The sequence below is a fragment of the Passer domesticus genome, chromosome 12 (genome assembly GCF_036417665.1).
Source record: "Passer domesticus isolate bPasDom1 chromosome 12, bPasDom1.hap1, whole genome shotgun sequence".
NCBI classification, from domain to species: domain Eukaryota; kingdom Metazoa; phylum Chordata; class Aves; order Passeriformes; family Passeridae; genus Passer; species Passer domesticus.
In genome coordinates, this window is record NC_087485.1 from 13,184,326 (window position 1) to 13,198,110 (window position 13,785).

At 38.9% G+C, this 13,785-nt stretch overlaps 1 protein-coding gene across 12 annotated transcripts in view; it reads right to left on the reverse strand.

Moving 5' to 3' along the window:
* PHKB (phosphorylase kinase regulatory subunit beta) overlaps positions 1–13,785 on the reverse strand; it is a 70,557-nt gene that overhangs the window by 52,885 nt on the left and 3,887 nt on the right. For 6 of the 12 annotated variants that reach the window (XM_064386445.1, XM_064386449.1, XM_064386451.1 and 3 more), the window contains 5 exons: positions 8,588–8,677; positions 6,698–6,836; positions 5,968–6,067; positions 4,158–4,265; positions 2,209–2,289 (listed from right to left, as the gene is read on the reverse strand). In XM_064386445.1, coding sequence (XP_064242515.1) covers positions 2,209–2,289; positions 4,158–4,265; positions 5,968–6,067; positions 6,698–6,836; positions 8,588–8,677 — 518 coding nt within the window. Of the gene's footprint in view, positions 1–2,208; positions 2,290–4,157; positions 4,266–5,967; positions 6,068–6,697; positions 6,837–8,587; positions 8,678–9,266; positions 10,718–10,788; positions 10,892–13,785 lie in introns of those variants that run through there. The other 6 variants (XM_064386441.1, XM_064386443.1, XM_064386444.1 and 3 more) reach the window with 3 other exon arrangements.

Below are 13,785 nucleotides of genomic sequence, written 5' to 3' on the forward strand. Positions count from 1 at the left end.
TTTGCTAGGGGTGCAAAGACGCAACTAAATTAATTTTCCACTCCCAACAGATGAAAGGAGAGGGTAATTCACTTACAGCTGCCACACCTGCCATGGAGAGGCAGCACTGCCTCTAAAGCCAGGAGCTCTGTGCACAAACATTCCCACAGCCAGTGTGGCAAACAGTGCCCATCTGCCAGCGCCCTGCACTCAGCTCCCTGCAGCCAGTCCCCTGTGCCCTGCAGCCAGCCCTCTGTGCCCTGCAGCCAGCTCCCTGCAGCCAGCCCCCTGTGCCCAGCCCCCTGTGCCCTGCAGCCAGCTCCCTGCAGCCAGCCCCCTGTGCCCTGTCGCCAGCCCCCTGTGCCCAGCCCCCTGTGCCCTGTCGCCAGCCCCCTGTGCCCAGCCCCCTGTGCCCTGCAGCCAGCTCCCTGCAGCCAGCCCCCTGTGCCCTGCAGCCAGCCCCCTGTGCCCTGCAGCCAGCCCCCTGTGCCCAGCCCCCTGTGCCCTGCAGCCAGCCCCCTGTGCCCTGCAGCCAGCCCCCTGTGCCCTGCAGCCAGCCCCCTGTGCCCTGCAGCCAGCTCCCTGTGCCCTGCAGCCAGCCCCCTGTGCCCAGCCCCCTGTGCCCTGCAGCCAGCCCCCTGTGCCCAGCCCCCTGTGCCCTGCAGCCAGCCCCCTGTGCCCTGCAGCCAGCTCCCTGCAGCCAGCTCCCTGTGCCCAGCTCCCTGCCCTGCTCCTCCGAGGGGAAGGACCCGAAGCCAGCCTGCCCTGGGGCACTGGGGAGGGACATCAGCTGTGGGTTTGGGCAGCAGAGTGCCACATTGACACTGGCACCTCCCCACAGCCACATCCCCATGGCCAGACCCCCACATCCCCACGGCCACACCCATGCCACTGCCACACCACCACATCCACACTGCCACATAAATGCCACGGCCACTGCCACTGCCACATCCTCGAGACACACAGGAATCCCGGGACATTTGATCATCACGTGGTGTTAACAGATTCTGCCAATTGCTGGAGCCACACAGAGCCCAACAGAAAGTGCAGGTCTGTGGTAAAAAAATGTGAGCATGAATCTCCACAGTGCAGAGATTTAGAGGGGACAGTTGCTAGGAAAATGACATCCTGGCAGAGAAGAGAAGAATATCCATTGACTGGAGAGTCTATAAACATGCACTTTTTCTGCAGAATCTGTAATTAAATGCAAACATCTGGAGGATAACATAAATTATATATCAAGCTAATTAAATACTTAATTATATACATTTGCCTCCTCACAGATATAAAGCAGTTCAGAGGAAATAATACAGGCCTATCATATGATCTAAGAAAGAAGACATGTTGCTAAATTTAGTTTTCTAATTATCTAAAAAAATAGATTACCAAAGATATATGTTATAGAAAAATAATGTAAATTCACTATTACTGGAAAAAGCTCTCTTTTTTTTAATAGTAGTACTGCAAGCACACAACCCTTAAGCTTTTTAAGGCAATACAGCAGCAACTATCAAACAGAACAGAGTAAATTTAAACAAATCCAGATTAAGAAAATTGGAGAAAAAAAGAATTAAAAAAGTATATACATCTGTGCTTTCCATTCCAGTTTCAAAACATAACCTCATTTTAGAGCAGGCCAGCAGGTTGTCCTGACATGACTTGTACTCAAGCCAAGGCTATTATTATCTTATTTACAGAAGAGTTAACACTTTCCAGAAACTTCTCTTACTATGATATAAAATTCTTTTATTTTCAATTAAGGATACAGCAAAAATTCTTAACACCCATAGGTTCAAACTTGTTTGAAGAAAGCCCTGCAGCTTCCCAGAAAACTAACCCTTGTATTTATTATACTGAATTTTCATTGCACAGGGTGAACTGCCTGAAAGTTTGAAATAATGTGAAAAGTGAGAGCAATGTAAGTAGAAGTCAATTGTCCTAACATGTTGGAACTCTGACCTTTTCATTCTTGACATTGCAGCTATCAGAAATAGCAGAGAACTATAAAACTTTCCATGTCATGTTACATTTACTCTTTGCACATCTAAGACTTTTTTAGCTATTATTCCACTATCCATTCATTCCATTGCTTTTTCTGAGTTCCACTCAAAGCATAGAATACCTGCAGCATATTTTCAGAAGAATTACTTTACAGTTGGTAATAAAATAAAACCCAGAACAAACACAGACAATTTGAAGCATGTTTTAGGACAGGAAATCAATTTGTACCTCATCTGTGTTGTAGATAATCTGCAGCCCCGAAGAGATCATCTCAACCAAATAGAGAAGAAATAATGACACAGCATTGATCTGGAGCAATTAAACACAGAAAGGAAACTATAATTAACTTTATGTTTATTGGAGTCACGTAAACAAAATAAACATGGTATAATTCACTAACAAAGATGGTCCCATTATAACACACTTCTGCTTCTCAAAAAATCCTGGATCTAATGATGTGGAAACAATCAATAGGAAAAGGAGGCAAAAACAAACCTTGTCCTCTAGAACTCCTGACGTTTTATGATTTTTTAAATTTCAGACTGTGCTAGGAAAATGTTCTCCCTCAGGCACACTGCTCTGACCCACAGATAAGAACTTTGGGCACAAGCTGTTTTCATGTTTACATGTATGACAACTCACTGGCAAGTAGGTTACCAGAAAGGCAAGCAGTACACTGAAGAGTGCACAGCACACCTAGAAAGCAAATCACTTTTGTCTGGTGGGATTTTTGGCATTATCAGCTGACAGGAGAATTACAGCATTCAAATGTGATCAGATATTGAAAAACTGTATTTTTAGTACCCATACACAGCATTTACTGTAAACAGTAATTACCTTCAGCAGCTGTACAGATGAGCATCATAATGTCAACTTATTGAGGAATCAAAGGAAACTGCTGGTTTGGTTTTTATTACAGAACTTTCCTATACTTGAGAATTTCTATGACTTCAATAGAGAAACTAAGTTTATCACAGTGTGAGGCAAAATTCCAAAATCTCATTACATGAAATTTAAAGAAACCATCTAGAATAAAAAAGTGGACTCTTATCTGGAACATAGCAAATCAAAAATTACATCCAAATTCTAAAAATCTATAAATATTTAAAGACAATTGACTCCAGTGTCTTAATACAAACATACAGCAACAAGAGCTACATAATATATTCAATGTTTCCCAGCTGAGCACTCTCAGTTACGCTGTACTCTTGTCTCCACAGAACTGAAAACCCTCTAATTTTTGAGGTATGCAGATGACAGATGGGAATGTGCATTCATGTTCATGGGAAGGGTTGAGCTGCCACAAAAAGCAGACTTTAAGCTGTCATACAGGTCCCCAAATTGTCTCTTCTTATAGATAAAACATGTGCCTTTTCATGAAATTTCCCATAGTCCAAAATGCTAACTTAAGATAACGTCATAAAGCACTTTCCCCAGAACATACAATTTCTGAATCCAACACATTCACTGTACAAATAGTTTAAGTAATACTGTCACCATGAAATGAAATAATCATCAACCTGTGTCAGTTCTGAATAATTTCACTAGCAATTTCTGAGCTAAAGGTGTGAGCAGACTTATGGAATGCAAAATAACAAGATCAGGAAAGCAAAGGTAGGTCTGAAAGTAAAGAGAATGGGAAATAAAAGGAGTGAAGATTAAAACTCTGGAAAATGAGAGACAATAAAACAATCAGTTATGCAATTAGTCTGACTAGGAACCACTATGCAAAGCAGTGAACAATTCCTAACCGTTGCCATTGTACATTAAATGAATGAAAATTGCTCAAAATTATGGAAAATTGAACTGGGAATATTCACCATAAGATTACACTAAATCTTTCACTTTCCTGACTACAACATTCTTTTGCCAGGATTATTTATTGACAGCCATCTGTTGGTTTCAAAAAGAAGCAACTTTGTAAACAACCAAGGATCTACCTCCACAATCTCACAGTTATTTCAGTACCTTCTGACCAAAGCATACCATTCAGTTGTGTTTCAAAACACTCTGTCTATTTCAGTAGAAGAGGCAAAAGGCAACTAACCCAGTTTTACCACACACAGCACACCTAACACAAATCTGACCAAAGTGAGACAGCTGCATTATGGAAGAATGAAGACATTATTATTAAAAAATCAGCCAAACTTGGATTTACAACAACATGGATGTGTTACCTGAAGGTGTCCATACTCCTCGTGGGAGAAGACCTCATCTCCAGTTTGTGCATTGAACACAGAATGCAGACATGCAGATGGTTTGGGGTCTTGTTTAAATTTCTGAACCTAAAAGTGAGTGAAAGGCAAAACATAAAAGCAAAGACAATAATTTCAGTATGTTTGGCAACCACAAATTCACCATATACCTTATTTAATTATTACTATTGTTATTATTTTCAAACTAAAAAAGTCTTAATTTGACCACTATGTGAAGCTTATCATCAACAGTGTATTTTCAGAACAATTACTTTATAGCTGGTAACTAAATGAAACTCAGATAACTCCATAACTCTTCAAGCCATGCTTTGCTCTCCAACAAATGTTAAAATTTTCTAACCATCATTGCCAGTAGCTGATCCACATTTCACAGTATTTTCAACACTGATGCTACCTTCTTAAGATTTTCTTCTCTACCAACAAAACACAGCATGTGCCTCAGTACAATCAAACAAGTACTATATTGTAGAGTCTACTCCACAAATACAATAAATATTCTACAGGTCATGACTCATATGTTCATTGGCAATAGAATGCAACATCTGCATTTTTGCTAAAAGCAGCAGCATTTGCTCAAGTCATGTCTTGAGCAGATATAAGTTATATTACTAAAAAGTATTTTCCTTTTACATGAGGGCACACACAGTCTCTCAGAAAAAAGTCCAGCTTGACTTCTGTCTGTTAGCTACCAGAAACTGTTTATTCCTACACTGGAGGAAGGGAAAGTCATCTGTAGTAAACAAGACAAAACCAGACAAGCAGTGTGCCAGCAGTGGGACACCTCTGCTAATTTAATGCTCATTATTCTTATCTGGCACTCCTCATCCCCAAAACAAATAACTGCACATCAAAGAAAAACAACAGCTTAAATGTAACAAGATCAATTTAGGCCCAGATTATTTAAACATATGAGGCTCTCAAGAAACAATCCAAACCCCCAGAAAATATATGTCAGCATAGATACAAGTGGCTATGCAATGCTTGCTCATTATTATTGTTACTGATACCATATACCTGTGGGCTTCCCATTTCAGTTTGTGTGCTCAGCTGTGAGGGAAGCTATGGACTGACATGAAAACTATTTCTAATAATACAGTTAAAAGTCAGTGACCTGAAACTTCAAATAACCACATGGAATATATGTATTTAACTACTTCTAGATCTGCTGCTAGCCACTACACAAAATGTATCCACCACACCAAATTTTAATAAGAAGGCCTGAATATTCGGAGTACATTCACAAGAGAATTAAGGGCTGAAGAAATCAACTGTGTTGCAACATAAGTAGACTACTCTGCTTCCTTACTCATTTTGGAAATGTGTGACCTTCTGAAACTATGTCATTAAGTAAAATACTGCTGGAAAATGTCTGCTAAAGAAACCAAGCAAAAAATCAAAATGATCACCTAGGTAAAGAGAGCAACTACAAACGCAATAACCAAGATAACAGTGCAAAAATAACTCTCAAGCCTTAACAAAAAGTAGTTCTACATCTTTCCATTTAATCACTATAAAAAGACATAAAACCCCCCACAAGTACTAATGGTGTAATACGTAAATGGGACAAATAACTGCAAAATGAACACAGAGAAGTTTCAAGTGTACCCTGCACTTTCCCACCCAAAACGCTCACATCTTCTACTCCCTAAAACAATGCTGCAACAACAACAAAGCAGCTGTTCTGAGCTGGGGCACCCTGACCCTGTGAATGTGATGTGCATTCAGGATTTGCTCCCCAGCTGAGCGGATCCCTCGGTGAGGGCACTTTCACCTTATCGGCCTGGCGCATGTAGCAGTAGAGAATTCCCCTCATGCACTTGATGGCAGAATGCTCCAGCTCGTGGGTCCTCCCCTTGTCATCATCGATGCGCCTGGGTGAGAGAGAGAACTCATAAAGCAAATTGCAAATGCATTAGTGGGGAAGAAAAAAGACATTCATGCTTTGGAATATTAAGTATTTAACTAATGCTGTTGCATAGTGGTGCCCTCACTCATATCTACCTATTTACAGCCCTAGTCATCCTTTCTCATAAAAATAATAAAAGGGTTTTTGTCTGGCAACTTACACAAGCATTCCTCTTTCAAAACTCAAGAATTAAAAAAATCCTTCCTGATATTATAACACCTAGTCTCTTGCAAGTAAATGATTCTTAGGACCAGCAACAAGCCCATCAATGCCCTGAACTCTACTACTAGATTTAAAAGTATCCCCTGAGTACAATTTGCCAGAAGAACCTCTATTTTTAGTAGCATGCATTAATTCCACTGTAACAAATACTGGCACCAACTACATTATATGAAAACATGTTTACTTACCAAAAGAAGAGTGACATTTTTAACCTAGCACCTTCATAAATATTTTTACCAAGATTTGGAAGTGCACCATTTTCTATGGGTTTACAAATCTAATTTTGATAAAACTTCACCTTTTAAAACTTTTCCAGGGAACTGAAAAAGAGGGAATGTAACCTGGCAGAGACATGAGTGTAGAAGTTATTCACCTGTAAGCAAGGGCCAATGCCCAGGCACAGGCAGCACAGTAAAGGCTATCATGGACTTTTGCCTTTTGATTACTCCCAAAAGTCTTGGTAGGGAACAGACCTGTGGTTGGGCTTTGATAGACCAGCAACGTTGATTTAACTGGAAGAAGGAAAAATAAAAAAGATTGTTAACAACATTTATATTTCTTCCAGTTTCTAAATAGATTTTCAGGAACAGATCAAGGTGTAAACAACCTGTTAGAGCATGCACAAGATAAAATAAGGAAAAGAAAGGTAAGGAGAAACACACACAAAATTTGTTATAGTGTTTTTTTAGACAAATTAGACCTTTTTACACAAAAACCCAGCAGTATTCAAAACTATTTCTATGACTCTGTTCTAGCACAACCCACTTTGCACAGAATTTCCACAAAGCAACACAGTAATTTCCTTTCTATGAAAACAGAAGAAAAAAGTGACTACAGCATGTCAACTGCCCCCAATCAGTTAAATGCTTAAACTCTCCAGAACTCTACATTCATAAAAATTACATTTTTAACTCAGGCCAGATGATCGTATCAATATTTATATAAGTAGAGGGGAATAAGTAAGGAGAAAGGACAACTACAATTATTTAACTCAGTATCCTGATATGAAAATAGACTAAGACAGAATTTTTCAGGTTGCCAAAACTGAGTTTGAAAAGATACTAGATATTACTTTAATTATTTTTGTACTTCAGTGTTTTGCATTTTGGAAATTGCTTTTCCTAAGGTTACATAATAACTGGAATGTTACAAGATTGAAACTGGGCTTAATGCCCTCGAACATGACCTTTCTAACAATAATCTCTTCAGCATAAGACAGGAAAGCAGGTTTTCTCCAGAGATTGTTATCAAGCATCAATTTTAAGAAGGCATCTTTATTGTCTATATAGAATACTTAGAAACTAAGTATTCTAAATGAAAATTATAAGGTTTTACAGCTTTTTGCATTATATTCAGTGTCATGATACACTATAACAAAAGCTTTGATAAAATATTACCTGAAAAAGTCAATACAGATTATTATAAATGAAGTATCAATTCAATAGTAGATTTTTACTGTGGCAGCAGCAAAATTGCCTGAGATAAACAGCAAGCACCACCATGGATTTGTTGCTGCCAAGTGTTAAAAAAACCAATTGAACAGTCATCTCCTCTGTAAGAAAGCTAAAAGCAATGCACCTACAAAAAGCAACACATCTATGGATAGACCAGGCAGAGATTTCACTTCAAAAAGCCATTAGAATGAAGGGAATCCCATCCCACGTTTTTCCAATGATGGGGAAATTGTTCACTGTTCTGTACCCTTGCCTGAGTAAAACTTAAATTTTAAACTGTCAATTGCACAGCCATTAAACAGCCCTGATTTGAGAATACAGGCAGGACTTCATTATAACACAAACCTCCTGAAACCCAAAACAATCAAAACAAAATGTTGCTTCTTTAATGGTTTTGGCTTAAAATAGCATCAAATGAAAAACTACAGTTGACTTGAAATTAACTAACAAATAAAATTTCAGCACAAAAATACATTATAGCACCATTAATAGCAAAAAAGAACAGCCAGACTGTTCCAAGTACTACAAGAAAGGTTTTGTCCATTTAAATTTTTCCTCAGCTGTATCAATCCTAAGCTACCCCTTTATCCAAAATAATTCTAAATTCAATCTTACAGCTGAACTGGATTTTCCACAGACATTTTGATTTACAGAAAGAAATTCAACTCAGCCCTTCTCTTTGCACCTTCCAAACATCCAGCAGAAGTTTAGGAAACTATCCTAAAGTAGGAATAATGTAGAGCTGATATTTATCATGCAAATATCAATTCTAACTCACTTCTGGGTTAGTCCAAGCATTATTAACTTACCAATTCTATAGTAATGATTTAATTTATCCCACAGAGTTTCCCCCTCTGGCTTTGGAAGGTTAATACATTTAAGTGGCTCATAAATTGAACCTAAAATAAGAAGAAAAAAGAAAACCAAAATCAAGATCAGAATCAGTCTCATCATTGTAATACTGCTAAAAATTACTGTGATAAGGTATTTCTTCATGTTTGTTATACAAAAGCACAATTTTTCAAATTTCAATTGCAACAAAAAAGTTATCTCTACAGTCTCAAGAGAATTTTTTCTCCATACCTGTCTACACAAACCAGACCTCCACCTGCACCTCCAGTGCCTTGTAGATACTCAACTACAGCAAATGCTACAGAAGTGTAGAGTTAATTATTGAAGACAACTATTAAATGTTAAGAGTTTTCTATGAACATTTTCTTAGAACTTAAGTATATTACACATAAAATTCCAGAAGGTACATAGGAAAACAGAAGAGGGACAAAAGTAGACCATATTCAATTCTTACTGCCCTACCTGTCTTCTAAAATGGTGAAGATGTTCAACACCATCAGTGTTTCACCTACCCCAACCTTGTCTGCACCCACCAGAGTCAGCCCAGCTGATGACATGTCAGAATAGGGGTTGGCTTGTTCCCACATGCTGCTAAAGCTTAAACAAGTTATTCAACAGATAAAGCCCTCAAGTTACCTATATTCCAGAGAAATACAATGCTACCAAATCCCCATCTTTCATTCTCACTGTCCCACATATTGATGCTTCCCTATCTGCACCTGAAAAGTCACTTTTACTGAGAGCTGAAATGAGCCACCTCTTCAAAATCACTGGGGTGAACCATTTCCAGCTTCTAATTTCAGAGTAACATCCTGCTCTCCCCTGCAAATCACTGTGGCTTTATTCAGTGTTCTGGATGGCAAGATCTCCACAAGAGCCATGTGCTAACAGGAAGAATGAGAACTTTCCCTTTCCAGGCTGCACCCTGCCCTTTGGAAAAGCTCAGGGAATGCAGTGCCAGGGCAGCCCAACCAGCCAAGCAGTTCTGGCAGGACACAGCGAGTGCTCCTGTTCACAGAGCCTCTTTGGCAATCCCAGCACACTCCCAAGCACCAGACTCGTGACTGTCCATATACAGGACTCTCAGCCTCATGACATCAAGAAAACAAAAAAGAAAAAGAAAAGTGTTCAAGAAACAACCGGATGTGGGACTCAGTGCCCTGTCCAGTTGCCAAGATGGTGTCTGGTCAAATGTTGGACCTGATGACCTCAGAGGTCCTTTCCAACTCAACTGGGACGTGTGCAGAATGGTGACAGAAGCTTTATGAATCAAGTCCTTTGGGGGAGACAAGAAAATGTCCAGCCATTCAAAATTGCAAACCTCACCCCAAGTTAGATTGCCTTTGCTTTGCCAGCACAGGAGTGAAAAAAACCCCACCCCTCCCTGAGCAGAGCCCTGGGGCCTGCTCTGCCTGGATGTCCTGGTGATGCTTCCCAACCCATCTGAGCTTCCCCCACAGCCTTTCCTCACTGGGAGAGGTTAAATTAGAAATAAACACCTGCATGTGGGAAAGGGACTGAAAGGGAAGCACAGAGAGCCCAGTGTATTTGAACTGCCTAAAAAAAAAAAGTCAAAAGAAATGAAATTGCTCTGTAATGGAAAAGAAAAACTTGGAACATACCATAGCTTTTGTATCATCTATTTAAATAAACAAATAAATAAATAAATAATGAACATTCTGAACCAATTTAAATCCATTTTTGAAGCTATTTTGTTTTTCTACTTCTTTTAGCCTAAGAATCCCTGTCCATGAAATGATTTATAATTTATGCTGTTATACAATTAATTCACGTGTCTTACAAAAGCACACAATACAGTGAGCTGCAGTAACTGTAATTTTGTACAGTGTTGCAGTGAAAGGACAGAATACACAAAAGAAAAAATCTTCAGGAAGTCAGTGCATAAAAAGCAGCAATTTTCAGAGAAATTCACTTATTAGATTTTCAAAGGCAAAATAATGATTCTAACTCTTAGATTAGCTAGGTGAATATCACATGCATATTCACCATCCTTTGTGAGTGAAACGGGTTCAGAATGTCCATTTCCTGCAGGCTGCCAACCCCAGTGTGGCACCAGGGCACACAGCTGAGCATCCACAGGCACATACACACCAGTCAAAAGTTCCTGAACTAAAATTGTTTTCATTTAAATACTCACCAGACAATCTGTGACCCTCTGTGGCCAACAGAGAAACAAAACAAAGGTATCAAGAACAAAAAGCAAGCATATTCTTCTATTTCAGAGCATTCAAAGGTTTCAACTTAGTGCAGAAAGAAGATTAAACAGAACAGAGAGCACGAAAATGTCAAAACACCACCACAACTTACATTATTCTAGATGTTTGAAACTTTAATACAAATATAGTAAAACAGTCAGAGTAGACTGCTGATGGAACAGAAAGGTGAAATGAATTCAAAGTTTGAAAAACTGACAAAAAATAGTTTTATTCTTTTGAAGTATTCTCTAAAATTACTCCTACTATAAGGAGGAGAACTTGTTTAAATCAAAGTTTTCCATGCATTTTTCATTAATTCCTTATTAGTATCTATAAAGCTGATGTTTTGCTTGGGTGTCTACAGCATTCTCCTAGAGAAATCATGTGGTAAATTACATTCATTACAATCACAACCTAATCAAAGCAAGGAACAGTCAGGACAAACACGAAGCTGCTCCTTCCCTGAGCTTTTGGAGAGAGCCCATAACACAGAGGAAGCTATTTTAAGGATGGCTAAAAAAAAGCCTGTCTACAGTCTCATCCAAAATCTATCTGGGTTCATTTCAGCAAAATAAAAACCTGTCATAGTAAACTATTTACAATTACATATTTAAAATCAGTTTTCTAACAAAAAAAAAAGATATGACAACAGCAAGACTGCAGCACTCTAAACATAATAGAGTGACATTTGCAAATGGGACCCTGAAGGTCTCACGTTTTTCAGTAGCATTCAGAAGAAACAGAATGAGGACATTAATTTTAAATACCATTTTTTCATAAATACAGCACTTTATTATAACCCTACAGTAGGAGTTTTATTTTAGGCAAATAAGTAGGTATGCTAGGAAGAACATAAAAACCTGTTCTGTTGATTTATTGTTTTGTCTGCTGTCTAGTGGTGTACCAACCCCATCCAAGATTTAAATAGGGTATTTGGGAGTTCAGCTTTTCTTCCTACAAAGAATGAAGTTATTTCCTTACACCACAAGTGCATTGCTGCAGGCAGTACCTACTTCAAAATCAGTAAAAAATTGATAGAAAATCAAAGTGTCCCTTCCTGTGTTAATATAATTAATGTCTGGTAAGAGAACATTCAAAGTCTTGATCCCAAGTCCAATTAAATCCCTGTTTGTCTTCAGACATTGCACTGACTAAATGCCTATATTCCTGATCTGAAAGAAAACTAATCCCCTTTCATTTCCTACCATTTACAGGTCCCAGAGTAATATGATTTCACCACACTTCAAGTGGAATAATCATTAAAAAAGATAGAGATTCCTTTTAAAGTAATAGAGAACAGGAAGAAATGTCAATCCTATGTATATACAACCTCAGGAGCCTGAAAATACTGTGTCATCCTGATGCTACTTTCCCATCCAGCCCATTTTTATTCCAGTTATACCTAAGATTAACATTGACTGCTCTTCAGGGAAGAGATATGAACTGTCCAGATGTTTGGATTCAGAAGCTATGGCCAAAAAGGCTTTAAAACAACTCTGCTCCCAAATTTGTATATATGGAAGCTTTGGACACACACACATCCTTGAAGATGGCAGTGATTGTGGATATTAAAGAAAAATAGGGATTAGAATGGAATTCTATACCGAGTCTATGGTTAAAGACTTGCATATTTCAACAAGAAAGGTTAATTCAAATATTTCAAAGCACAGAATTAATATAAACAAACACTTCCACAAAGTTAATCCCAAACAAATGGAAGCAACACAGCAAGAACTTTATTTCCAACATTTCACATGCCAGAATAACAAAAAGAAAATGTTGGTTTGCATAATTAAATCAGGCCAGGCCAAAAGAAAAAAGCTGAGAATACAAGATTTTTTTGTAGATTTGATAAGAATCAAAACTGATCACAGCCTCTGACGTGACATTAGGTCTGGACATAATCAAACCCTTGAGACAGAGGCAAGCCCTGGGCCTCAGATCACTGCAACTTTCATTACCCAGCATTAGTAAGGGCAGTGGCAGCTTCACATTACAGAAGTCATTGGGACCAAAGAGGATTTTATTTCTACCCACAGTAAAGTTTAAGAAATGATATCACAAGGGGATTTTTAATCACTACAGACAGGAGGAAACTGATCTCATAGTTGATCCTGCTTTGAGCAAGAGGCTGGAGTAGGTGACATCCTGACAACCCTTCCAGACTGATCTGTTCTACAAAACAAGGTAAGGAAACACCAGGAGAGGGCTTGGAGAGGAAGATGGAAAAGGTATTAAAGTATTCCTCTACCTGAATACACAGTAGAAGTAAGCAAAAAGTATGAATTCTTACCTTGGTTGAGTGACAATAACATATGGGTAAAAATGATTAAAATCTTGTAATAGTTTAATTTAAGTAGCATTAAAGTGACAAAGCTTTTAAACAATCATTTATCAAGAAAAATCATGTGTTGCACTGTGCAATTAATTCAAGTAGTATTTCATAGTCATAGAACATCCTGAGTTGGAAGGGACCCACAAGGATTGTTGGAAGGGACCCACAAGCTCCTGGCCCTGCACAGAACAAACCCAGAATGGCACCCTGTGCCTGAGAGCATTGTCCAAACTCTTCCTGAGCTGTGTCAGGTTTGGTGCTGTGCCCACTGTCCTGGGGAACCTGTTCCAGTGCCCAACCCCCTCTGGGTGAAGAACCTTTTCCTGATATCCAACCTGAACCTCCCCTGGCACAGCTCCAACCGTTTCTCCAGGGCCTGTCACTGCTCACCACAGAGGAAAAAGGAAAAAAATACACACCAATTTATTCTGTCCTTTCCCTATTTCCTAATCATCTGAAGGCAGCTCTTTGTGCAGTATATTATACTTCATGGAAACTACTGATTTCAGGATTTACAGTAACTAACAACACAACAAAAGCTACTGAACACCAGAAATAAAATACTGACCATCATGCCAGTGCACAGGAGCTTCACATAACCAAA